The following is a 22722-nucleotide window of genomic DNA, read 5'->3' as shown; positions in this document are numbered from 1 at the left end:
CACGGACATGGCCTTGGATCCCCCTCCCCAGCCCTCCACCTCCCTTCTCGCCCCCCCCACCAGCCCTCCACCTGCTCCAGCCCCAGGGATGGGGGTGAGCCGGCGGCGATCGCTGCCTCCTTCCTCCCCTGGTTTGTTTTTTGTCGGCTGGAGGAGCAGGAGGTTTGAGGAAGAGGATGAATTATGCATGCTGCTGCTGCTGCTGCGAGTCCCTCTGCCTCCCTGACTGCTCCCCGGTCTGTGGCAAGTGAGGTAAAAGGCAGGAGAGAGGAGGGGGCGGCGGGGGGGGGGGGGGGTGTAAATGAAAGGAAAATAATAAATAAATCCAAATTGTCCTCTCCAGGGAGCGGGGTGGTGGCTGGCGGCGAGCGAGGGAGCGCGCACGCAAGGAGGGAGGGGAGGGAGGAGCACATCCTAATGCAGAGATGCTGCAGTGGCTTCGGGCGCACACATCCCCGCTCGGGCAGCCACCAGCCAAGCTCTGCCTCCCAGCCCAGCCTCCAGCGCCGCTGGGGCCTCGCCCGTGCCCCCGCTCCGTGCCCACGCCTCCGTCCCACGCCAGGTAAGAGCCTTCCCTTCCCTTCCTCCAGCCCAGAGGGGAGCGGAGGGGCTCCGGGTTTCAGCTCCCCGAGCTGAGCCAACTTGCTGCTGCCGCCTTCGGCTTTGCCCCGGTGAGGAGGGACCTGCCAGCCCCCGCCGGGCTCTGGCGGGGATGGGGAGGAGGGAGCGGGGGGGGTTTGGCTGGTTTTGGGGTGGGTGACGGCTCTGCAGGCGCCGCTTGCGCTGGAGAGGAGCCGGAGGTGGAGGTGGGAGGGCGGAGGGGGGGTGCCAGGGCTCCGTCACTTGTGGCAGGGGCCGAGCGGCCGCGGCTGGAGCAACTCTGGGAACGTTTGTGCTGTTGGTCGCTGTTAGGATTCGGCTGCTGCCTTCTGCCGGGGTCGGGCATCTCAAACGTGGTGTCTGGGAGGGGCAGGAGGGGCTCGCAGAGCTTTTTTTCCCCCCACACCAAACTACTTCAGCATCCCCAGCATGAGCTGACAGAGCCCCAAAAGAGCCCAAGGGACCTTGGTTTCCTCTCCAGGAGGATGAGGAAGATCATCGTGTCCCAAGTCCCTTCCTCCTTAAGCCCCCCCGCGGGTGGATAGATGCTAGGTGAGGGGTGGGAGAGGGTGCTGGGAGCGTTTCTGTGTCTGGTCAGGGGGTTGCAGCGTGCTGGGGAGGCTCAGGGCAGGGGGGGAGCCAGAGGGGCTCGGTGCAAAGTCAGGAGCAAGAACTTGCCCACCCCAAGCCTGCACAACAGGGCACAGGGAGGCACCGGCAGGCAGGGCACCGGCAGGCAGGGCATCACTTTGCTCCTTCCCACTTGCAGCAGGAGGGATGCTCAGGTGGAGGAGCAGCCCGGGGCAGGGCAAGGCAGGGCAGGGCAGGCTGGGATGAGCTTCAGAGGGCTCCGGTCCCACCTCTTAAACTCCCCAAGCTCCCTCCTCCCCTTGCCTCCCACCCACGCTGCCCCAGCGACCCTCCCAGCACTCCCACGAGCCTCAGCAGGATTGTTCTGGCTGGACTGGGGAGCATTCAGAGGAGCTTGGCCTCTCCCCAGGGAAACACTAGTTGCTTTGAGGCAGCAGCCTCCTCACCCCGGAGCTGGGAGCAACCCCAACCTTCCCCACCAGCAAGCTCAGCCCAGGGCTGCAGCTGCACCCTGAGAACAGCTCTTGCTCCTCCCCAGGCCATCTCCAGGCACGGCCACAACGAGCTGTGAGGCTCCAGAGCTGAGGCACAGGCTCTTGGGCAAGCCTTAGGAGCAGGTTAGCCTCCCCTGATGAACCTCTGCAGGTTCATTTGCTACGGAGCTCATCCGACAGCAGCAGCAGCACCAACCCCTGGAGCTGCTTCCTTGGCTGCCACAGGGAAGCTGCAGGTCCCAAACTTTCTGGGCACAGCTTTGCCTTCCAGGGGTGGGTCAGAATCACCCAGAGACTAAAGAGACCAGAAAAGAGGAGGGTCACACCAAGCCCAGGAGCAGGCTGAGACAAAAGCTCTAGGGGGAGGTGTCCCTGCCCACGGCAGGGGGGTTGGGACTGGCTGATCCTTGAGCTCCCTTCCAACCCTGACAGCTCTGTGACCCTAAATGGTCACTGAGGCTCTTCTCCAGCACCTCCTCAAGGAGTACCAAAAGCAGCAGCCATGACTTTTGTCCCTCAAGACACCTGTGGAGGATGGAGTGGCCCATGGTGGGGTCTGCTCTGCACATCCACCACCAGCACACCAGGGAAGGCAGAAATCCAACCCTGGCAGCAGGGAGAGGTTTCCCAGGCAGGTAGCTAACCCTGGTGCCCAGAGGCTTTGGTCCACGTGGAGGCTGAGCTCGTGTGGAGGAAAGCCTGAGGCAGCAGTTCAGCCACCTGCATGCCCTGAGCACGTCCAGAGCCCAAGTGATCCATGGAATGGGTAGGGAGAGGCAGACATCTCCCCACGTTCCTCTGCTCCTCCTCCCTCCTGCAAGCCCCAAGGGCTCCCAGAGCACTTTGTCTCCTTGCAGTGACCATGCCCCCACCCCAGCCTTCGAGCTGTCCCCTTGGAGGTGCTGGGCACAAAGCAAAGCCAGGCAGCCACCTGGAACACATCACATCCCCAGGGAGTCTCCTGCCAGCCTCCCACTGCAGAGGCTCCCTGCTCAGTGGAGCAGAGCTGTGGGGAGCTGGTGAGCCCCAGGCCCAGTGGCCTCAGGGGCTGGCTCCCAGCCCCAGCCAGCCCAGGGCTGCCCCAGGCTGCATCCACAGCCTCCCTGGGTGACCTCTTCCAGGGTTCAACAGGAGAGAGGTGTCCCAGGAGCTGAGGGAGCACGAGGGACACTGCCACCCAGCCCCACCAGCAGCCAAGGTCCTCAGTGACCTCCTGTGTTGTGCAGCCTGTGGAGCTGCCAGTCCCAGGCAGACACAGGACAGGGGACGGATGCTTTGTGCTGGCTCTTGCATCTCCTTGTGAAGCAGAGAGCAGCCTGGCACTGTTTGGAGACTGAGTACCCAAACCCACTTTGCCAAAGGCAGGTGAGGAGGTCAGACAGGAGCATGATGCCCTCCAGGGAGCAAAGTAAACCTGACACCTTTGCAGGGGACACCCAAACCCTCTCCTAGGAGGGGAAGGATCTCAGCAGGGCTTCACCAAGGTCCCCTCTGCCTGAGGACACTGCAGCTCTCCAGCACCCCAGTGCCCATCTCCCCTCCAGCACAAGCACCCAGCAGTGCCAAGGGGAAGGCTGAGGGGCTCTGGGAGGCTGGGGCAAGCATCCAGTGCCATGCATGGACCCCATCCACGCCAGGAAGGCTCTGCAGGGCTGGGGTAGATAGATGCTTGGTGCCATCCACAGACACCTACCACACCAGGAGAGCTCTGGGAGGCTGGGGCAGGCATCCAGTGCCATGCATGTGCCCACCACATGGGATGGGCCTTACCCCGTGGCACAAAGAGGGCAGGCAGCAGCAGTGAAGGGCTGGGAGCCCTCAGAGCTTCCCCACACCACACATCACCTGCCCTGGGCTGTGGCAGTCAGGCTTCCTTCCCAGGCTCCACACTTGGCTCTCCTCACTTCAGCCTCTCCCTGGGACTGGCTCCTGCCAAGTGGTTTCCCAGGCAGGGGAGGGGATGGAGCTGGGCTCCGTGGCAGGTAGGGAGCTATTTATACCGGAGCCACATCAAAGAGCTCCTGCTGCTGACGGCAGGCAGCGCTAATAGCAGGAGGTGGGCGGGAGGGTGTGCAGGGCTGGCAGTGCTGGGGGTGTCCCAGGCCATGGGCAGAGCTCCCCAGGCTGGGGGCACAGAGCTGTGCTGCAGGAGGGGTGGGAAAAGCTGCTCTGTGAGGCTTGGGTCTGGAGTTTGGGGCAGCAGGAGAGGCCAGATCCCAGCTCCCTCCTCCTGCCAGCTCTGTGGGACACCCAGCCCGGCTCAGCAGCCCCTTCCCTGCAAGCCCAGACTGAGAACCTGCCTCTCCCAGGCAAGGAGGCTGCAAGATGGTCCTGAGAGCATCCAGAGGGAGGGGGCACGCAACGGTGGGATCTGAGCAGCTGTGAGCAGGGGGTTAGAGAGGGTTTGGGGCAGGCAGCAGCTCTCCCACACTCATCTGCTCACTTGTGGCCTTGTTTCCAAAGACTTTAAGCATCCTTCCAGCTGCTATTGACTGGAGCTATCGATTGAAAGACCTCTTCAGGGAGAGCTTAGGAGCTGCCTGCTGTGCTGACAGCCTCGGGCAAGCTGTGCCCAGCCTGGGAGGCTGCAGGCAGCTCCTGGGGAAACCCTTTCCAGAGCACAACAGTGCTCAGTTTCGGGGCCCTCACTCCAAGAAGGACTTCTCTGGTGCCCTGAGCAACCTGCTCTGGCTGCAGCTGTCCCTGCTGACTGCAGGGAGGTTGAGCTGGGTGACCTTTAAAGGTCCCTTCCCACCCAAAGCAGTTTGATTCTCTGCTCCTGCCCCCACTCCAGACACCAAACCCTACAGCAGGCTGCACTCCCCCTCAAAACCTCAGGGCCCATGCAGACACCTCGAGGCCCAGGTCTGCTCTGCAGGGGAGCAGCCTGGCTCAGGATGCTCTGTGTCAACAGGAGCAGCACATCAGTTTCCATGGATATGGTGATTCAGGATTGCTCCAGATGTAATTGGTTTGCAGCACACAGTGAGGAAGCCTGCAGCATCCTGCCCAGCCCCACGGCTCCACAAGCCACAGGATCAGAGCCAGATCCAAACCAAAGCCAACCTCATCCCAAGCCTAATCCCACCCCTGAGCTTTGGAGGTGCCTCAGCAAACACAACTGACTTCTAGTGCAGGCAGAGCTGGGGGGAGTGGAGCACTGGCACTGGCTTGGTGTTTGGCTGCTTGCTCTCAGGGCACCCCAGGTCATTAAGGCTGGAAAAGCTCTCTCAGGTCACCCAGTCCCAGCAGCAGCCCAACACCCCCACAGCCACTAAACCAAGTCCCCAGGTGCCATGGCCACACATTTCTTGAGGCCCTCCAGGGATGGAGACTCCACCACCTCCCTGGGCAGCCTGTGCCAACCTCTGACCACTCTGGCAGCAGAGAATCTCCAACCTACCCCTCCCCTGGCACCATTTCAGGCCATTTCCTCTCATCCTTTGTTACTTGAGAGAAGAGACCAACACCTACCTGGCTCCAGCCTGCCTTCAGTGAGGTCTCCCTTCAGCCTCTTCCTCTCCAGGCTGAGTCTCCCTCAGCTGCTCCTCACCTGCCCTGTTCTCCAGATCCTTCTCCAGCTTTGCTGCCCTTCTCTGGACCTGCTCCAGGCCCTCAATGTCCTCCTTGGAGTGAGGAGCCCCAAACTGAATCCAGCTCTCTGCCCCTGGCTGTGCTCACACAGGAGGAGCTGAAACTGCTTCAGGATGCTTGGAGCCTCCATCCCTGAGCTGCAGGAGCAGATGGTGCTCACAGCCAGAGCTCCTTCCCTGCCATGATGCCACCCACAGCTGGGGTTCTGCTGTCTGGGCTCATCTGTGGCTGCCTGGTGGGCTGGGGGCTTGGCACACAGACTCTGCCTGCCCCAGGGTCCTGCCTGGCATGGGGCTTTGGTGTGCTGGGGGGGATGGAGGCACCTGAGGATGGGAAGCTCCCACCCAGGTGGGGTGGATTAAAGCAGCTTCTTTCAACCTGTCCTCTGCTAGGGGATTGGAGCCAGCTGGGAGGTGGTCTCCTGTCCCAAGGAACAAGCAACAAAGTGAGAGGAAATGGCCTCAAGTTGCACCAGGGGAGGCTCAGCTTGGACATGAGGAAGGATTTCTTCCCCAGAAGGGTTGTCCAGGCCTGGCCCAAGCTGCCCAGGGCAGTGGTGGAGCCCCCACCCCTGCAGGGGTCTCAGAGCTGTGGTGCTGAGGGCCATGGGTGGGTGGTGAGCTGGCAGTGCTGGGGCAAGGCTTGGACTCCATAGTCTTAAAGGTCTTTTCCAACCAAACCAATTCTCTGCTTCTAGGGTTTCTCCTTCCAGTCCCCACTCTGTGCCCTCCCCTCTGCCCCTCTGCCTCACTTGGACCCTGAGGGCTTCTCTGCTGTGGGTTTTCTGCAGCAGCAGCAGCAGCTCTGGGTCCTGGAACCACCAACAGCTCCAAGCCCCTAAAAAAGTTCAGGCAAGGCTGAATTCAGAGTCTGCAGCTTGAATGCACCTTCTGCAGAGCACAGGGAGGAGAGAGCCATCAGACTGAAGCCCTTTGGAGCTCCTTGACACATGCTGCTCTGGAGCTGCACAGAATGTACCCAACCTTGAAAAGGGTTTTGCAAGCCCCAGATCCAGCCAGGATCAAAGGCATTGCCCTTGGCAGCCTGAGGGATGGACCTCAGGAGAAGAGACACAGCACAGGGACAAATCCCTGCCTCAGCCACCCTCAGGAGCAGCTCTCCCCTGGGGGGAGTTCTGCACAGGGAGAGTGGTGAGGCACTGGGACAGGTCGCCCAGGGGTGTGGCTGCAGGACCCCAGCCCTGGAGGCATTCAAGGTCAGCCTTGATGTGAGCAGCCTGCTCCAGTTGGAGGTGTCCCTGCTGGCTGCAGGGGGGTGGCACAAGGTGACCTTTGAGGGTCCCTTCCAGCCCAGTGCAGCCTGTGAGGTCTCTGAGTGCTGCAGCTGAAGGAGCTGCCCCAGTTCCACACAGACCTCACCACAGGAGGCTGAGCCACAGCCCCCTTGTCCTGCTGGCAGGCAGCCCTCTGCCTGCACTGCCCACGACAGAGCTCCCACCCAAAGCCACTCCTGCTGCCCCCCCAGCACCCAGAGTCCTGCTGGGGTTGCCTGCTCCAAGGGATGCTGCTCCACACTCAGACCTGGAGCTGCAGATGCTGGGGCAGGCAACAGCTCCTCTTCCAGAGGCTCAGGAGGACTCAGAACCTCTCTGCAGCCCTTTAGCTCTGCCTCCACCACAAGGGCTGATACCAGGGCATCCAGAGGGCAGGGCTGATGCCAGGACCTCCAGAGGGCAGGGCTGATGCCAGAGCCTCCAGAGGGCAGGGCTGATGCCAAGGCCTCCAGAGGGCAGGGCTGATGCCAGGGCCTCCAGAGGGGGACTGATGGCAGAGCCTCCAGAGAGCAGAGCTGATGGCAGAGCCTCCAGAGGGCAGGGCTGATGCCAGAGCCTCCAGGGGGAAGGCTGATGCCAGAGCCTCCAGAGGGCAGGGCTGATGCCAGAGCCTCCAGAGGGCAGGGCTGATGGCAGGGCCTCCAGAGGGCAGGGCTGATGCCAAGGCCTCCAGAGGGCAGGGCTGATGCCAGGACCTCCAGAGGGGAAGGCTGATGCCAGAGCCTCCAGAGGGCAGGGCTGATGCCAAGGCCTCCAGAGGGCAGGGCTGATGGCAGGGCCTCCAGAGGGCAGGGCTGATGCCAAGGCCTCCAGAGGGCAGGGCTGATGGCAGGGCCTCCAGAGGGCAGGGCTGATGCCAAGGCCTCCAGAGGGCAGGGCTGATGGCAGTGCTCCCCAGTGTGCCCATGCCTCCCTTGCTACTGGAGGCATTGATAACAGCCTCCATTAGCAGGGCTGCCAGATCCCCTCTCAGGAGCAGGAGGCTCCCCAGCCCCTGCCAGCACAGCCAGTGGAGAGGGGCAAGCACAGGTCCCCACGGGCCCTCTGCTCATTGAGGAGGGAGAGCAGCTCTCACTGTCAGCTGCTAAGCTGTGGAGAAGCTCAGGTGCAGGATCCACAGCTGGGGATGGTGGCTTTAAGGTCCACCCCCCCCCCCCCCCCCCCAGGGCCCCAGCACAGCCCCAGGTGCAGGTTCAGGCCCTCAGGCACAATTTGATCAGGGCACTTAGGGGATAAGGCAATCTGGGAGCACACCAAGCAGCATCCCAGAGGATTGTTTCATCCAGGCTCTCATTGCAAACAAATGAGAGTGTCAGCACTTGCAGAGATGGCTCTGTCACTGCCTGCCACCTCCATCTGATGTGGAGCTCTGCCTGCTGTCACCTTCCTCATGTTTGGCAAAGGAGTTGAAGCAGGGGCTGGGCTGAGGCTGGATTCCCAAGGGCAGAGCAGCAGCCTTTGGGAAGAGCATCCCCATGCCCCCTCCCTGAGCCTGCAGAGCAGCAGCACCACACATCCCACCCTTGGAAGGGGCCCTGAGGGGTCCAGAGGCAAACCCACAACCATGTGCATGAAGGGGATCCTGGGGAGGTGGAGAGAGGGCCACAAGGAAGTGAGAAGAGAGGAGGAAGGGAGCCCCAGGGACCAGAGTGCACAGGGGTGAGGGTGGGCAGGGCCAGCAGCAGGACTGGAGCTCACAGCTGGAGTTTGAAGCATAAATAATGAACCAACAGCTAATGAAAGCAATGAAAGCAACTTAACTCCTACAAGCTACCAGCTTGGCTTGGCTGCAGGGAAGGAGGCTGAAGGGGGATGCTGCTAGAAGTATTCCCAGAGCAGGACACTGCTGCTCACCTTCCTCTTCCTCAGGAGCAACAGCTCTAGGGGAAAGCATCCAGCGGTGCCCAGTGACAGCACAAGGGGCAAGGGACACAAACTGGAGAAGAGCAGCCCCAGAAGGGGCCTGAGCAATGCCCAGCAAGAGCTGAAGGGCTGGGGGCAAGAGGCTGGGGCCAGACTCCTGTCAGTGGTGCCCAGGGAGAGGGCAAGGGACACAAACTGGAGAAGAGAAGCCCCAGGAGGGGCCTGAGCAATGCCCAGCAAGAGCTGAAGGGCTGGGGGCAAGAGGCTGGGGCCAGACTCCTGTCAGTGGTGCCCAGGGAGAGGGCAAGGGGCACAAACTGGAACCCAGGAGGTTCCATCTGAACAGGAGAATGTGAGGCTGCTGCAGGCCTGGAGCAGGCTGCCCAGAGAGGTTGTGGAGTCTCCTGCTCTGGAGAGATTCCAACCCCTCCCTGGCCACTGGGCAAGCTGCTGTGGCTTGGCCTGGACCTCCAGAGGTCCCTTCCAACCCCTCCTGTGGCAGCCTCTCAGACTCTCCCACTCCCATTCGCTGCTGCTGGGTGCAGGGCAGCCTCAGCCCCTGCTGCCCTTCCTATACCCTGGGCACTGGAGCACGCTGCTGAAGGAGCCAAGCTGCAGAGACTTGGAGAAGTCAACTTCTGAGCTAGCAGAGAGCTGGCACGGCCTGAGAGCCCCCAGCACAGCACAACAGCTCCGAGCTTACAGCTGGTCCTTGTCCCAAAGTGCTTACTCTGTGAGCACAAGGCACATGAGGGCAAAGCAGGCAGGGGCTGAAGGCAGGGGAACAATGGGGCAGTGTTAGCTGAAAGGCTGTGGGCTCAGGACACCGTTTGGGGCATGATGCTCGTTGACATCAAGAGATCTCATGTGACTGCCCCACGTCGGGGCCGCTGGAACGACCGGCAGGGAGCAGCTTTCATCCCAGCGGCTCTCACGCCCTGCCCCGCATCTCCTCCCTGCAACGGGGCTCAGCCCCCTCCCTCTTCAGAGCAGGGCTCCCTCCTTCCCCGGCCTCGCAGCACAATTAGCCCCCAGCCTCATTCAGGGGGCGGTGATGAAGCAGGGCTCGGGCGGGCAGGGAGCTCCGGAGCGGCAGGCTGGGATGCAGCCCTCCCAGCCGAGCAAGGGACACATCGAGGAGGGTTTGGGAGGGGGCTGGTGGCAAACTCATCTCTTGTGGGTGAGGACACGGCGGCCAGGTGGCTCCTCCAGCCAGCCAGGGTCCCCAGAGGCAGGACGTGAAGCAAAGCCAGGCTATCGCTGCTTGCTCAGGCGCCTTCCGAGGGCTGCCCTTAATGAGCTGAGCAGCGCAGCTCCTAAAGCAGCGAGGCATGGAGGGGGGCTGCCTCCCGTGGGCTGGAAAGCTAATCCCTGCTCGGAGGGGCTTAGGAGCAGCACCGGGGGCTCGGGCGGACAGATGGGCAGGGAGAGGAGCGGCAGCAGGAGCAGCTGGGGCGCAGGGATGAAGCCGCGTTCGCAGCCCGGCGTTGGCAGCACCTTGGGCAGCACTCGCTGGGCTGCGTGGTGGGCAGGGCACAGGGGCACGAACGGCTCTGCCAGCCTGGGGGGCTGCTGGGGGCTTCCCGTGGGGGTACGGGGGGGTCGTGTGCTGGCCGCCGGCACCAACAGCCTCAGGGTGTGGTTGGGTTTTGCTCTTCCTGAGAGATTTTGGAAGCCTGGGGTCTACAGAGGGGCTGGAAATCATCCCTCCACTTCCTCCCCCCTGTGTCTCACAGCATCAGGAAACCTCTCAACGCTCCTTTAGCCCTTGACTAACCGTCCCCCATGCATTACACTCGGAGGAAGCGCAGGAAATGAGCCAGCCCTGCACAGCCCCTTCCTGCCACTCACTTTCCACAGGCCCTCCTTGCAGGGATGCTCTGCAAATGCCTGGTGATGAGCTGGGTCCCCACAGCCTCTCCAGACCAAGGGGCTGGGGGCTGGCACAGCACCCACAGGCAGCCACTGCCTGCCTGGGGAGTTCTGATTAAAGATCCTTTGACCACCAAACAACAGGAACAAATTATTCCTCCCTTGCCACCAATATCCTGCCTGCTTCTGCCTTTGTGTATTTCAAGGCTCGGGAGGAAGTGCTCTTTCTGGAGGAGGGAGGAAGAAGGGCAGATAAAGGAGGAGGAAGAAGGGCAGATAAAGGAGGAGGAAGAAGAGCAGAGGAGGAGGAACAATTTCCCAACCAGATCTGTAGAGTCAGAAGGAGAAAAAGAGCTCCTTCAAAGCCCTGGGTGCTCCTCCCTGGGCAGCTGGCTGTTTGCTGTCACCCTGGGCCTGTGGCCAGCAGGGACAGGCAGCTGGATGCCAGTTCCTGGGGCAGAGGCAGAGGAATGCTGCTCATAACTCCTCTCTCTGTCCCTGCAGGGCTGCTGTCCCCACTCCTCCGCAGAGGCTCAGCCGTGGGGGCCATAACCCGGTCGGAGGCAGAGGATGGGAGGCACAGCTGGACTCACCCACAGCTCCCTCACTCTCCTCACCTTGCTGGGTAAGAGCAGCAACCTCTGGGGGTCTCCCTGGCAGAGTGGAGAGGGGGCTGCTGGAGGGACCAAGCAGGACATCAGCCGGGGGGTGCACCATAGGTGTGGAGTTGTTCAGCTGGGCCAAAGCTCTCCTGGCTGCAGTGGTGCTGAAGCTCCTTCTCCCTGCTGCCTGGCTGCAGTGGTGCTGAAGCTCCTTCTCCCTGCTGCCTGGCTGCAGTGGTGCTGAAGCTCCTTCTCCCTGCTCCCTGGCTGCAGTGGTGCTGAAGCTCCTTCTCCCTGCTGCCTGGCTGCAGTGGTGCTGAAGCTCCTTCTCCCTGCTCCCTGGCTGCAGTGGTGCTGAAGCTCCTTCTCCCTGCTGCCTGGCTGCAGTGGTGCTGAAGCTCCTTCTCCCTGCTGCCTGGCTGCAGTGGTGCTGAAGCTCCTTCTCCCTGCTGCCTGGCTGCAGGGGTGCTGAAGCTCCTTCTCCCTGCTGCCTGGCTGCAGTGGTGCTGAAGCTCCTTCTCCCTGCTCCCTGGCTGCAGTGGTGCTGAAGCTCCTTCTCCTGGGTGCTTTAGGCACCTGGGGGATGTGTCTGTGCAGTGCCCAACCTCCCTTTGGGTCACTCGAGGAGGCAAAGGTCTTCCCCCTTTCTGAGCTCAAAAAGGAAAAAAGACAAGGGGGCTGCAGGAGAGCTGGGGAAGGACTTCTGACGAGGGCTGGGGGTGACAGGAGGAGGTGCAATGGATTTGAGCTGGCAGTGGGGAGGTTGAGACTGGAGATGAGGAGGAAATTCTTCCCAGTGAGGGTGGGGAGACACTGGAAGAGGTTGTCAGGAACTGGAACAAGGAAGGGAAGGGGAAGGGGAAGGGGAAGGGGAAGGGGAAGGGGAAGGGGAAGGGGAAGGGGAAGGGGAAGGGGAAGGGGAAGGGGAAGGGGAAGGGGAAGGGGGGAAGAAGAGTAGAATAGAATAGAATAGAATAGAATAGAATAGAATAGACCAGACCAGACCAGACCAGACCAGACCAGACCAGGTTGGAAGAGACCCTTGAGATCATCCAGCCCAACCTATCACCCAGCACCATCTAATCAACTCACAGTGTCCAAGGCCAGGCTGGATCAGCAACCTGGCCTGGTGGGAGGTGTCCCTGCCCGTGGCAGGGGGGGTGGAACTGGATGAGCTTTAAGGTCCCCTCTGCCCCAAACCATGCCTGTGAAGCCTGGGTGAGATGCAGGAGATGCAGGACCAGGTTCCTCCTGCAGGGCTGGCTCAGGACAAAGCCACTTCACGCCTTGCTTTTGTCTAGGGATGTCTCTTTGACCATACTCTGCAACGATCCCATCCCTCCCTCCCCCCACACACTCATTTGGGACCATCTCTGGATCTCAGGGAGTCTCAGGCTGCACTCTGAAGGTCTCCTTTCAGCAGGGGGACATTGGGCTTCAGGCAGCTGAGACGTGGATGATGTCCTCCAGCTAATTCATCATCGCAGGCGGAGGCTGCTCGCCTGTCCTCATAAATATCTAATTACCTTTTAATGTTCCCTGGGTCCCCAAGGAGGCAGAGGGAAGGGTGGCTGCCCTAGATTGGGAGGCAATTAGCCTGCTTGGAAATTGGTCTGACCCAAATCTGGGAGAGGCAATGAGATGGAGTTGGGTTCTCCCATTAACCAGCTGAGTTCGTGCCACTGGCTGCCCCTCCAAGCTGAGCCCACAGGAGAACACTAAACACTGCCTCAGAGCAGAGCCTGGGAGGGTTGTTTTCTCCTGACCTTTGCCTGCTGATGCAATCCATCTCAGGAGCCAGCTGGGACAGAGAGAGCTCCTCACTGGGAGCACGAGCAAGGGACAAAACAGCTACAGAGGAGGCTCAGGGAAACACTCCAGAGCTGGCACAAAGCCTCCAGGACTGGGATGGCAGCACTGGGTTGGAAGGGACCCTCAAAGGTCATCTTGTCCAACCCCCCCTGCACTCAGCAGGGGCATCTCCAGCTAGATCAGGGCCATGTGGAGTCTGATCTCCAGTGGCTCCAGGCATGGCGCAACCTCTTCCAGTTTTTCACCACCCTCACTCTGCAGAGCTTCCTCCTGCTGCCCAACCTAAATCTGCCTCTGCTGCAGCTCTGGGTTGGCAGCTCTCACCCCTCCCTTGGTCCTACCACCCCCAGGATGACTTCCCAGCACCCTGTGAAGGTTTAAAGCTGGTGAAGCCCACAGAGAGGACCAAGAGATGTCAGGAAAGTCTGAAAAAGCCTCCCTGGCCTTTCTTCACTCCCTTTGGTAACCTTAAAATGAGAGTTCTGGGGTGCCAGAGGCTCAGCAGCCTCAGAGGAGCTGAGGTTTGCTCTCAACTCTTAGCTCTAACCATAACCTGATCTTCTAACTGGTTAATTACCACTTCCACCCAGCTGCTGTGTGGCTTCATGAGTGGGATGCAGGCATTTCACCCCCAGCCCCAGCCAGACACCTTGGAACTGCAGCTGCACACTCACCCAGAGCTCTGGCACTGATCACACTTCAGCTAATCAATGCCTGACAGTTGTAGCCCTTACCCTTGGCAGGGGAGGAAGGGACAGCAGAGGAGAGCAAGGGGGTGCAGGGGAGCCTGGGTGGAATCCAAAGGGCTGAGCAGGGCAGTTTGGGCTTGGCTGGGAAGGAGAATCCCAGGAGGAAAGGGCTGGGAGTGTCCACAGAGGATGTTTGCCTGGGGAAGGACCTGGGCATCACTCACCATGTGCCAGCTCTTAACCTCGCCATGGAAAGCAGCTAAGCCTTCAGCCACTCACTGCCCTCTAGCAGCCCACAATTAATCCACCACTTCCTGATTAATTCTCCATTCACTCCTGGTTATTTCACCTGCTGGGCAGCAGAATTATCTCCAGCTGAGGCTTGCTCAGCACAGCCACTGCTGACCCAACTGGGAGAAGGCTTCCAGCTTGCACAAGCTGCTCCCTCGGGAAGGCAGCTCCTGGGGATGACAAATGGCACCAGCCCTGCCCTGGGGGCTGGAGCTCCTCTCCTGGGGAGACAGGCTGAGAGGGCTGGGGCTGTGCAGGCTGGAGAGGAGAAGGCTCCCAGCAGACCTAATTGTGGCCTTCCTGGATCAGAAAGGGGCTCCAAGAAAGCTGGGGAGGGACTTTTGAGGGTGTCAGGGAGGGATAAGACTGGGGGGGATTGGAGCAGAACTAGAAGTGGGGAGATCCAGATTGGATGTGAGGAAGAAGTTGTTCCCCAGGAGGGTGGTGAGAGCCTGGCACAGGCTGCCCAGGGAGGTGGTGGAAGCCTCCTGCCTGGAGGTGTTTGCAGCCAGGCTGGAGGTGGCTGTGAGCAACCTGCTGTGGTGTGAGGTGTCCCTGCCCATGGAGCTGGCTGAGCCTTGAGCTCCCTTCCAACCCTGACAATTCTATGATCAGGACCCTCCAAAAGCTGCTTTGCTCTCCTCCCAGAGCATCAGACACCAGCTGTGCTCCCTCCCTGCTGGGTGGCACCGGGGCTCTCAGGCTCCTGCCTGCTTGTGGCCCTCTTGCAGCAGCACAGCCTGGGCTGGGGTAATTGCCTGATGCTTGGACACAAGGAGCAGCCAACAGCTGCTCCAAACCCACTGAGCCAATTAGTGCAGCCCCTCACCCACCTCCTCCTCATCTCCACATGCAAGAGCAGCTGGAACATGAGACAGACCCCAGGAGCTACAGGTAAAGGGCTGCTTCCCCCAAGCCCTGGAGAGCTGAGCTGCCCATTCCCTGCTGGAAGTGACTCCTGCATAAAACATCACACTCACAGGAGTGGCTTCATTTAACTGGTGCCCATGCTGAGTGCTGGGGGGCGAGGGGGGGAAGGAAGCAGATTGCTGGCTGGCATGGCAGGCTGAGGACAGTTATTAATTCAGTTACAAAGCAAGGAAGGATCCTGGGGCTAACCAAGCATCTCTGAGCTTATCACTGCAGAAGCAGAAGGGGGACAGTGCTGGGAGCAGGCTGCCTTCAGTGGCTCCAGCCCTGACAAGGGAGAGGCAGCTCTCAGGGTGACAGGGGCAGAGCAGCCTTGCTGATGATCATTATCCCACCAGCTGCCTCTGCACAGGAGAGATTTCCAGGCAGCTTCTGCTTTGTTCTGACTTCTTTGCACTGCCACCTCCAGTCAGGCTGTGTCCAAAGAGGCTGGGGAAGGGTCTGGAGAGCAGGGCTGGGGAGCAGCAGCTGAGAAGAGGAGGCTGAGAGGAGACCTCATTGCTCTCTGCAGCTCCCTGAGAGGAGGCTGGAGCCAGGTGGGGTTTGGGCTCTGCTCCCTGGGAACAAGGGATAGGACAAGAGGAAATGGCCTCAGGTTGCAGCAGGGGAGGTTTAGGTTGGACATGAGGAACAATTCCTTGCCCCAAAGGGTTCTCAAACCCTGGACCAGGCTACCCAGGGCAGTGGTGGAGTCCCCATGCCTGGAAGGACTAAAAAGCTGTGGTGCTGAGGGCCATGGGTTGGTGCTGACCTGGCAGTGCTGGGTTAAGGCTTGGACTGGGTGGTCTCAGAGGGCTTTTCCCACCAAAACGATTCTGTGATCCTCTGAAGGAGCTCTGCTGGCATTTGCCATCCACCTGGGACACAGAGCCAGGCCCTGCAGACAGCTGGCACTACCCAGTGAAGCACCAAAGGGAGGCACAGGCACAGGAGAAGCCAGGGGGCTGGTTCTGAAGTTCCTCTTGTGCCTGTGCCTGAGCCATGCTCCTGACAGCAAGATCAGAATCAAACCCACGTCCAAACACCACTCAGAAGGCTTCAGGCTTCATCTCTTAGTCCAAAAGTTGAGCTGATGCTGGTTTGCACAGCAGCAGGCAGCAGGTTTGAGCTGCCAACAGCTGCTGCAGCTGCAGCTGCAGGGCTGGAGGGGATCTGCCAGGAGCCTGCAGGGAGGCAGAGGCAGACCTGCAACCATCCAGGCTCTCTCTGCTCCTCTCCTCCTCCTGGAGAGGGCTCAGGAGGACCCAACCAGCCAAAGTTTGTAGAGACAGAGGAGGAACCTGGATGCCAGAGCCAAGGAGGGCATCCAGGGCTTCCCAGCTCCAGTCTTGCCTGTGCAGGAGGTGTGTGTCCAGCCTGCCTTCCTCTGCATGTCTGTCCCTCTGTCCCAGCAGGGATGGTGTGAGGTGCCCGCAGGGAACACTCAGGCTCAGAGCCGTGGCTGGGGCTGGGCTGTGGTGGCAGCTGGGCTGTGACTGTCAGCTTGCTCCTCCTCCTGGTGCCAGCCCTACAGAACTGACAAGGAGAGGATTTAGGGAAAGGCAGAGGGAGCTGAGCAGCTTTTTTTTTCCCCCTCTCCTGCAGTTTGGTGCCAAGCACAGAGCAGCACAAGGAGCTATGGGCCAGTGTTTGAGGAGCAGCCTGCCCACACCCTCTTCCCTGAGGGCTCAGCAGAGGAGAAAGTCACTTTGGCTTGCAGAGCACGAGCCAGCCCCCCTGCGACCTACAGGTGAGCTGGGGCTGTCCTCCCCCTGCAGCAGGGCACAACCAGCAAGGCTTCTGCTTCCTCTTCCCCACTTCGAAGGGCATCACCCACACGGGAAACAGGGCCCTGGGTGGTGCTCCATCCCTCCCAGCTCGTGGAACAGATGCAAACCTAACTCCAGTCCCAGCACACCACAGCTGGGGAAACAAAGAAGGGGAGGTCTGGGCTGGAGATTAGGAACCACTTCTGTCCTGCAAGGGTGGCCAGGGGTTGGCACAGGCTGCCCAGGGAGGTGGTGGAGTCCCCAGCCCTTGGGGGGGGGGGTCAAGGAACCTGTGGCCATGGTTGGGTTGGGGGTTGGGTTGGGGATTGGGTTGGGGGCTGGGTTGGGGGTTGGGGATTGGGCTGGGGGTTGGATTGGGGATTGGGTTAGGGGTTGGGTTGGGGGTTGGGGATTGGGCTGGGGGTTGGATTGGGGATTGGGTTAGGGGTTGGGTTGGGGGTTGGGGATTGGGCTGGGGATTGGTTTGGGGATTGGGTTAGGGGTTGGGGGTTGGGTTAGGGGTTGGGTTGGGGGTTGGGTTGGGGATAGGGTTAGGGATTGGGTTAGGGATTGGGTTGGGTGTTGGATTGGGGATTGGGTTGGGGGTTGGGTTGGGGATTGGGTTGGGGATTGGGTTGGGGGCTGGGTTGGGGATTGGGTTGGGGGCTGGGTTGGGGATTGGGTTGGGGGTTGGGGATTGGGTTGGGGGCTGGGTTGCTGCTTGGTCCTGATGATCTTAGAGGGGTTTTTTTTTTCCCCTAACCCAAACAACTCTAAGCAGAGCCTCCTGAGAGCCCCCTAATGAGTGCTGCAGTGAGGATCTGCCTCTCCCTCTTCACCCTTGCTCTTGGCAGGTGGAAGATGAATGGCACCGAGCTCAGGATGGAGCCAGACTCCCGGTACAGGCTGGTTGCAGGCGACCTGGTGATCAGCAACCCGGTGAAAGCCAAGGATGCAGGCTCCTACCAGTGTGTGGCTTCCAATCCCAGGGGCACAGTGGTCAGCAGGGAAGCCTCCCTCCGCTTTGGCTGTAAGTTTGACTCCACAAGGTGGATGAAATGCAGCCAGAGTTCGGCTGGGGGTGAACTGAGCCCCCCCTGCTCACCCCAAGAGGAGCTCTCCTGTGCCTGACACCCAGCGGCACCACTCGAAGGAAGCCCCTGCTGCTTGGTGGCACTGTGGCAGGGGGCTTGGACTGGATGACCTTTAAGGCAGCCTGTGGGAGGTTTAGGCTGGAGACTGGGAGCAGTTTCTTCGCTGCAAGAGTGGTCAGGGATTGGCAGAGGCTGCCCAGGGAGGTGGTGGAGTCCTCCTCCCTGCAGGGGTTCAAGGAGCCTGTGGCCGTGGCACTTGGGGCCAGGGTTTGGTGGCCAGGGTGGTGCTGGGCTGCTGGTTGGCCTGGATGACCTTTCCCAAGCTTAGCAGTTCTGTGCTCTTTGGACCTCCTCCTGTCCAACCACCGAAGCCCCAGCCTGTGGAGAGGGAGAGAAGCAGCCCCAGCCCCTGCAGCAGGTTCTTGTGGCCCGTGGGGAGGTTTGACTCTGCCTGTTCAGTCCTGCAGGAATTCTCGGCGGAGGAGCGAGAGCCTGTGAAGATCACCGAGGGCTGGGGAGTGATGTTCACCTGCAGCCCCCCTCCCCACTACCCAGGTAAGAGTTTCCAGTGCAGCATCACCACGAGGAGGGAGCAGCAGCACTGCAGCTGGGTGAAGCACTCCTGCCTCTCCCTGGGGGATTTTAGGTCAAGTCTGGGTGGGGTTAATTCACACTCCGTAAAGGATCGACACAGAGGCAGGGCTTAGCACGTGGAATAGGAGCAACTCCAGCTTGGGCTGGCCTAGAGGAGAGCCTGCTGGGCTTAGCCTCACCTCAGAGGGCAGAAGCAGCTGGTGCAGCAGGTCCTTTTTGCCTTCCCCCCTCCCCAGGTTTGTCCTACCGATGGCTCCTGAATGAGTTTCCCAACTTCATCCCGGCCGACGGGAGGCGATTCGTGTCCCAGACCACAGGGAACCTTTACATTGCCAAGACAGAGGCTTCAGACCTGGGCAACTACTCCTGCTTTGCCACCAGCCACATTGACTTCATCACCAAGAGTGTTTTCAGCAAGTTCTCCAGGCTCAGCCTGGCTGCAGAGGGTCAGTGCCCTTGGGTCGTCGTGAGGGAACAGGAGGAGGAAGCTCTCTGGTGCGAGGCTGCTGGAGCCCTGCAGCAGGCTGCCCTGAGAGGTTGTGGAATCTCTGCAGAGCTTCCAAGCCTGCCTGCTGGAGCTGCTGTGGGTGCCTTAGCTTTAGTAAGGGGGGTTGGAGTGGATGATCTCCAGAGGTGCCTTCCACCCCCACCCCAGGCTGGGCTGCTGGGGCTGGGGAAAATGCCAAGTTAAGAATCCCCCCAGCGAAGCTCCAAAGGACCCCAGCAGAGCACAAATCGCCCTCCAGCAGCTCAGGGGAGCTTAAGAGCTTACCAGAAAGAATTAATTGGTTGGATCCTGGGGGAAGCAGCTCTGTCTCCAGGCTCCACTGCTTCTGCAGCTACAACCCCCACCAGTGAGGCTTCCCTGCTTGTGAGAGAGACACAGCACAAGGTGCACCCTGTGCAGGCTCACACAATGCATCAGAGGATGGCTTGGAAGGGACCCTAAAGATCATCCAAGCTCCCTGCCATGGGCAGGGACACCTCCCCCCAGCCCAGGTTGCTCCAAGTCTCATCCAGCCTGGCTTGGAGCCTACACAACCTCTCTGAGCAACCTGTTCCAGGGCCTCACCATCCCCATGGGGAAGAATTTCTTCCTAATGTCTGATCTCAGTCCAGCTTCTTCCAGTTGGAAGCCATCACCTTTCTCCTGTCACTCCATGCCTTGCCAGGAGTCCCTCTCCAGCTCTCCTGTAGCCTCACCCTGCTCTAAGGTCTCCCCAGAGCCTTTTCTTCTCCAGGCTGAACAATCCCAAGCCTCTCATCCTGTCCTCACAGGGGAGGTGCCCCAGCCCTTGGACCACCTCTGTGGCCTCCCCTGGATGCACTCTAACAGGTCCAGTACTCCAGGTGGGAAGGGTCCACGATGACTCTCCTCTGCCTTTGGTCACCTTGCAGAGCCTAAAGGCACCTCTTGGGCAGGGCAAAGGAAGTTCAGCAGCTAGGGAATGAAGGAGAAATGGTCCTGAGGAGTTGCAAAGAGCTTTTGAGAGACTTCAGCAAGAGCTGGGTTGAAGAGAAAGGGAAACTTGGCCTTACCCAAAGGCAGCAAGGCTTTGGGAGGTGGTGAAACCTTGGAGGTAGCTCTGCCCTGGAAGACCTCAGGTGTGACATTCTGAAGCCATCCAGGCCTCCTCAGCGGTGCTTTCCTTTCAACAGATGCCAGGCAGTATGCACCCAGCATCAAAGCCAGGTTCCCTGCAGACACCTACGCCCTGGCTGGGCAGGTGGTGACCCTGGAGTGCTTTGCCTTTGGAAAGTGAGTGAAGCATCCCTGCCCCTCAGGCCTGGGCTGGGGAGGGCATCCCAGAACCTGCCACTTCTACAAGCCCTCTCTGCAGACCAGAGATGGAGCTGGAAGAGGAGGAGGGAGGAAGTGGCTAAAGCCCTCTGGGTGGCCCAGCTGGGAGGGGGCCTGGGTGGCTGAGTGGGGGCTGGCTCAGGCTGCAGGGCGGCACAGGGTCCCCAGGAGTGGCCTTCACCAGGGGCACTTTTCCAGCCCTGTTCCTCGGATCAAGTGGAGGAAGCTGGACGGCTCCCAGTCCTCCAAGTGGATCAGCAGTGAGCCCCTCCTGCAGATCCAGGATGTTGGCTTTGAGGATGAAGGCACCTATGAGTGTGAGGCTGAGAACATCAAAGGGAGGGACACCTACCAGGGCCGCATCATCATTCAAGGTAACACATTCTGGTGCCTTCTGCAGAGCAGAGCCACATGCCCCAGGCCATGGACTGAGCCTTTGGGAGTGAAACCAGCTCCTCTGATCCTGCCTCCTACCAGCCCTAATTAAACCCCCATCAGACCTGCAGAGATCACTGCTACCTGTGGCTGGAGAGCAGAGAGACTCCTCCTAACTTGCTCTGAAATGATTCTAGCAAAACTAAAGCAATGAGGGAAGGGAGCCCAGTGGGAGAGAAGTCAGCCTTGGTTTTCAACCAAGATCCTCTCCAAGCTTTGAGGAGCTCCCACAAGGGCTAATGCTTGGAGCTATCAACCACAGGATCAGAACTGCTCAAGTCCCAAAACTTAAACCTGGGTCTCTCAGACTGAGTCCTGCCTTCCCTGAAGCCCAGGAATGAGTCTGCAGGAGAGAAACCACAATGCTCTTGCTCAGGGCTGGATGCTGCCCTCACTTTGTGCAGCCCAGGTGCCCAGCTGCAGCCAGCCCCACGCAGGGCTCAGCCTGCACAGGAGGCAGAGGCTGCTCCTGCGCCGGCACTGCCAGCAGAGCTGACACAAGGAGCATCCTGCTGCCCGCCTGGCACAACAAACCTGCCCTCATCTGCTCTTCTGGTGCTCTGCCACCGCTCTTGTTCCTCTGCAGCTCAGCCAGAGTGGCTGAAGGTGATCACAGACACAGAGGCTGACATCGGCTCCGACCTGCGCTGGAGCTGCGCCGCTGCCGGCAAGCCCAGGCCCACGGTGCGGTGGCTCCGGGACGGGCAGCCCCTCACCTCCCAGGTACCCCCAGCAGGGCAGCCCTGGCAGCCAGAGCAGCTCAGCCAGGGCACAGCACGACCTGCAGTGCTCAACCTGCTGCCTCCAGACTCGGAGCCTCTTCCTGCCTCGCTGCAAACGCATCTCAAGCCCCTTCCTCCTCACCCCGCATCCCCTCTGCCATGTGCCCCCCTCGGGGCTGCAGAGCCACCACCCTGCGGCCCCTTAGCACCGGCAAGGTCCTTCTCCCACCACTGCCATCCCAGCCATTGCTTCATGCAACTACAGGAACTCACAGCCAGCTCCCAGGGCGGGCAGAGAGCACCTTGTGCCTGCCTCTGTGTGACCTGCACGCTGCTGCCCAGGAGCCTCAGCAAACAGAGCACAGGGATGTGGGGACAGGCTGGAAACAAAACCACCGAGAAACCGAGCGAGCCAAGAGGTCCTGAGTTTTCTCCCCTGGAAAACCAGGCTGGCTTCAAGCTGGCCCAAGAGTCTGCTGTGAAATTCGACCCTGAACACACGAGGCTTGAGTCCCCCTTCCCTGTTCTTCCTCCTCTAATTGGGTTCATCCTCTTGTTTGCACAGAACCGCATCGAAGTGAGCGGTGGAGAGCTGAGGTTTTCCAAGCTAGGCCTGGAGGACTCTGGCATGTATCAGTGTGTGGCTGAGAACAAGCATGGCACAGTGTATGCAAGTGCTGAATTAACAGTGCAAGGTAATTCCTCCTTTCCCTGTGCTCTGGGTTTCCATGGGACACCGCAGGATTTCAGATCTCTTCCCAGTCTCCTGTGCTGCTGAGCTCTGCAGGCAAGGAGCAGGCAAAGGGCTGCTCCACTCGCCTCTCAAAGAGTGTTGCTGGCTCCACAAGGCCCTCCACAAGCCCTCAAAGCTTAATTCTCATGTAAATCCAGAGCCAGGACCTCCCTTCAGCTGCAGAAGGTGTGCAGGGCGGGGAGCAGCACCACCGAGCTCCCCTCCACCACCCAGCCCTCCTCTTTTAGGAGGAAAGAGGCCAAAGAGCTCAGTACCCACCCAGCCTGCCTTGCTGGATGGTGACTGTGGCTGGATTGAAGCCAAACTCGCTCCACATTAGCCTCAGAGGTTATCTCCTGGCGGTCAGGAGGTGCCAGGAGGCAGTGAAAAGCTCTGAGCATCGACTGTCCGCTGTGCCTCTTGCCAGGGCACCGAGGTGACCCAAATCTGTCTCTGCAGTTCCAGGAGGACCTTTCAGGCAAGCTGGACCTCTGCTCTGGTGACTTTGAGCAGGATATTGAAGAGAACTTCCTCTCCCTTCTCCCCAGCAGCTGTCCTTGTGTCCCTCAAAGGCCTTGCACTCGCTAGGGTCATCCCCATCGCTACCTGCGCCGCGCCGCACGCCCGCCCCGGCGGGTAGCAGAAACCAGCCAGCAGCAGCACCCCTCCCTCATCCTGCTCACCAGACACTGCCATGCTGCTCTTACCAAGCCATCAACAGCTCCTTGGGTGGCAGAGGTTTCTAATCACTCCTTAACCCTCCTTTTTCCCTTCCTATTCCCCCCCACCCCTGTAGCCCTAGCACCAGACTTTAGGCTAAGCCCAGTGAAGCGCCTGATACCTGCAGCCCGAAGTGGGAAGGTGATCATCCCCTGCCAGCCAAGAGCAGCACCAAAAGCCACAGTGCTCTGGACCAAAGGGACTGAACTCCTCATCAACAGCAGCAGGTAGCAGCACAGAGTC

The 22722-nt window shown here is 60.2% G+C and overlaps 1 protein-coding gene across 1 annotated transcript in view; it reads left to right on the top strand.

The window, feature by feature from the left end:
- Window positions 1-436: 436 nt before the first annotated feature.
- Window positions 437-22722, top strand: part of CNTN2 (contactin 2) — a 31750-nt gene continuing 9464 nt past the window's right edge. Inside the window, exons 1-11 of the mRNA XM_068159700.1 lie at window positions 437-562; window positions 10813-10933; window positions 16217-16361; window positions 17235-17410; window positions 17934-18029; window positions 18305-18514; window positions 19728-19827; window positions 20068-20243; window positions 20891-21027; window positions 21592-21721; window positions 22556-22706. Of these exons, the coding sequence (XP_068015801.1) occupies window positions 10879-10933; window positions 16217-16361; window positions 17235-17410; window positions 17934-18029; window positions 18305-18514; window positions 19728-19827; window positions 20068-20243; window positions 20891-21027; window positions 21592-21721; window positions 22556-22706 (1376 nt within the window). The 5' untranslated portion in view covers window positions 437-562; window positions 10813-10878. The remainder of the gene's footprint in view (window positions 563-10812; window positions 10934-16216; window positions 16362-17234; window positions 17411-17933; window positions 18030-18304; window positions 18515-19727; window positions 19828-20067; window positions 20244-20890; window positions 21028-21591; window positions 21722-22555; window positions 22707-22722) is intronic.

This window comes from Melanerpes formicivorus, unplaced genomic scaffold, assembly GCF_026170545.1.
Source record: "Melanerpes formicivorus ecotype bairdi unplaced genomic scaffold, bMelFor1.0.p_v2 SCAF_46, whole genome shotgun sequence".
Lineage (NCBI taxonomy): Eukaryota > Metazoa > Chordata > Aves > Piciformes > Picidae > Melanerpes > Melanerpes formicivorus.
The sequence above is the reverse complement of the archived record's forward strand: the minus strand, read 5'-3'. Positions and strand labels throughout refer to the sequence as shown.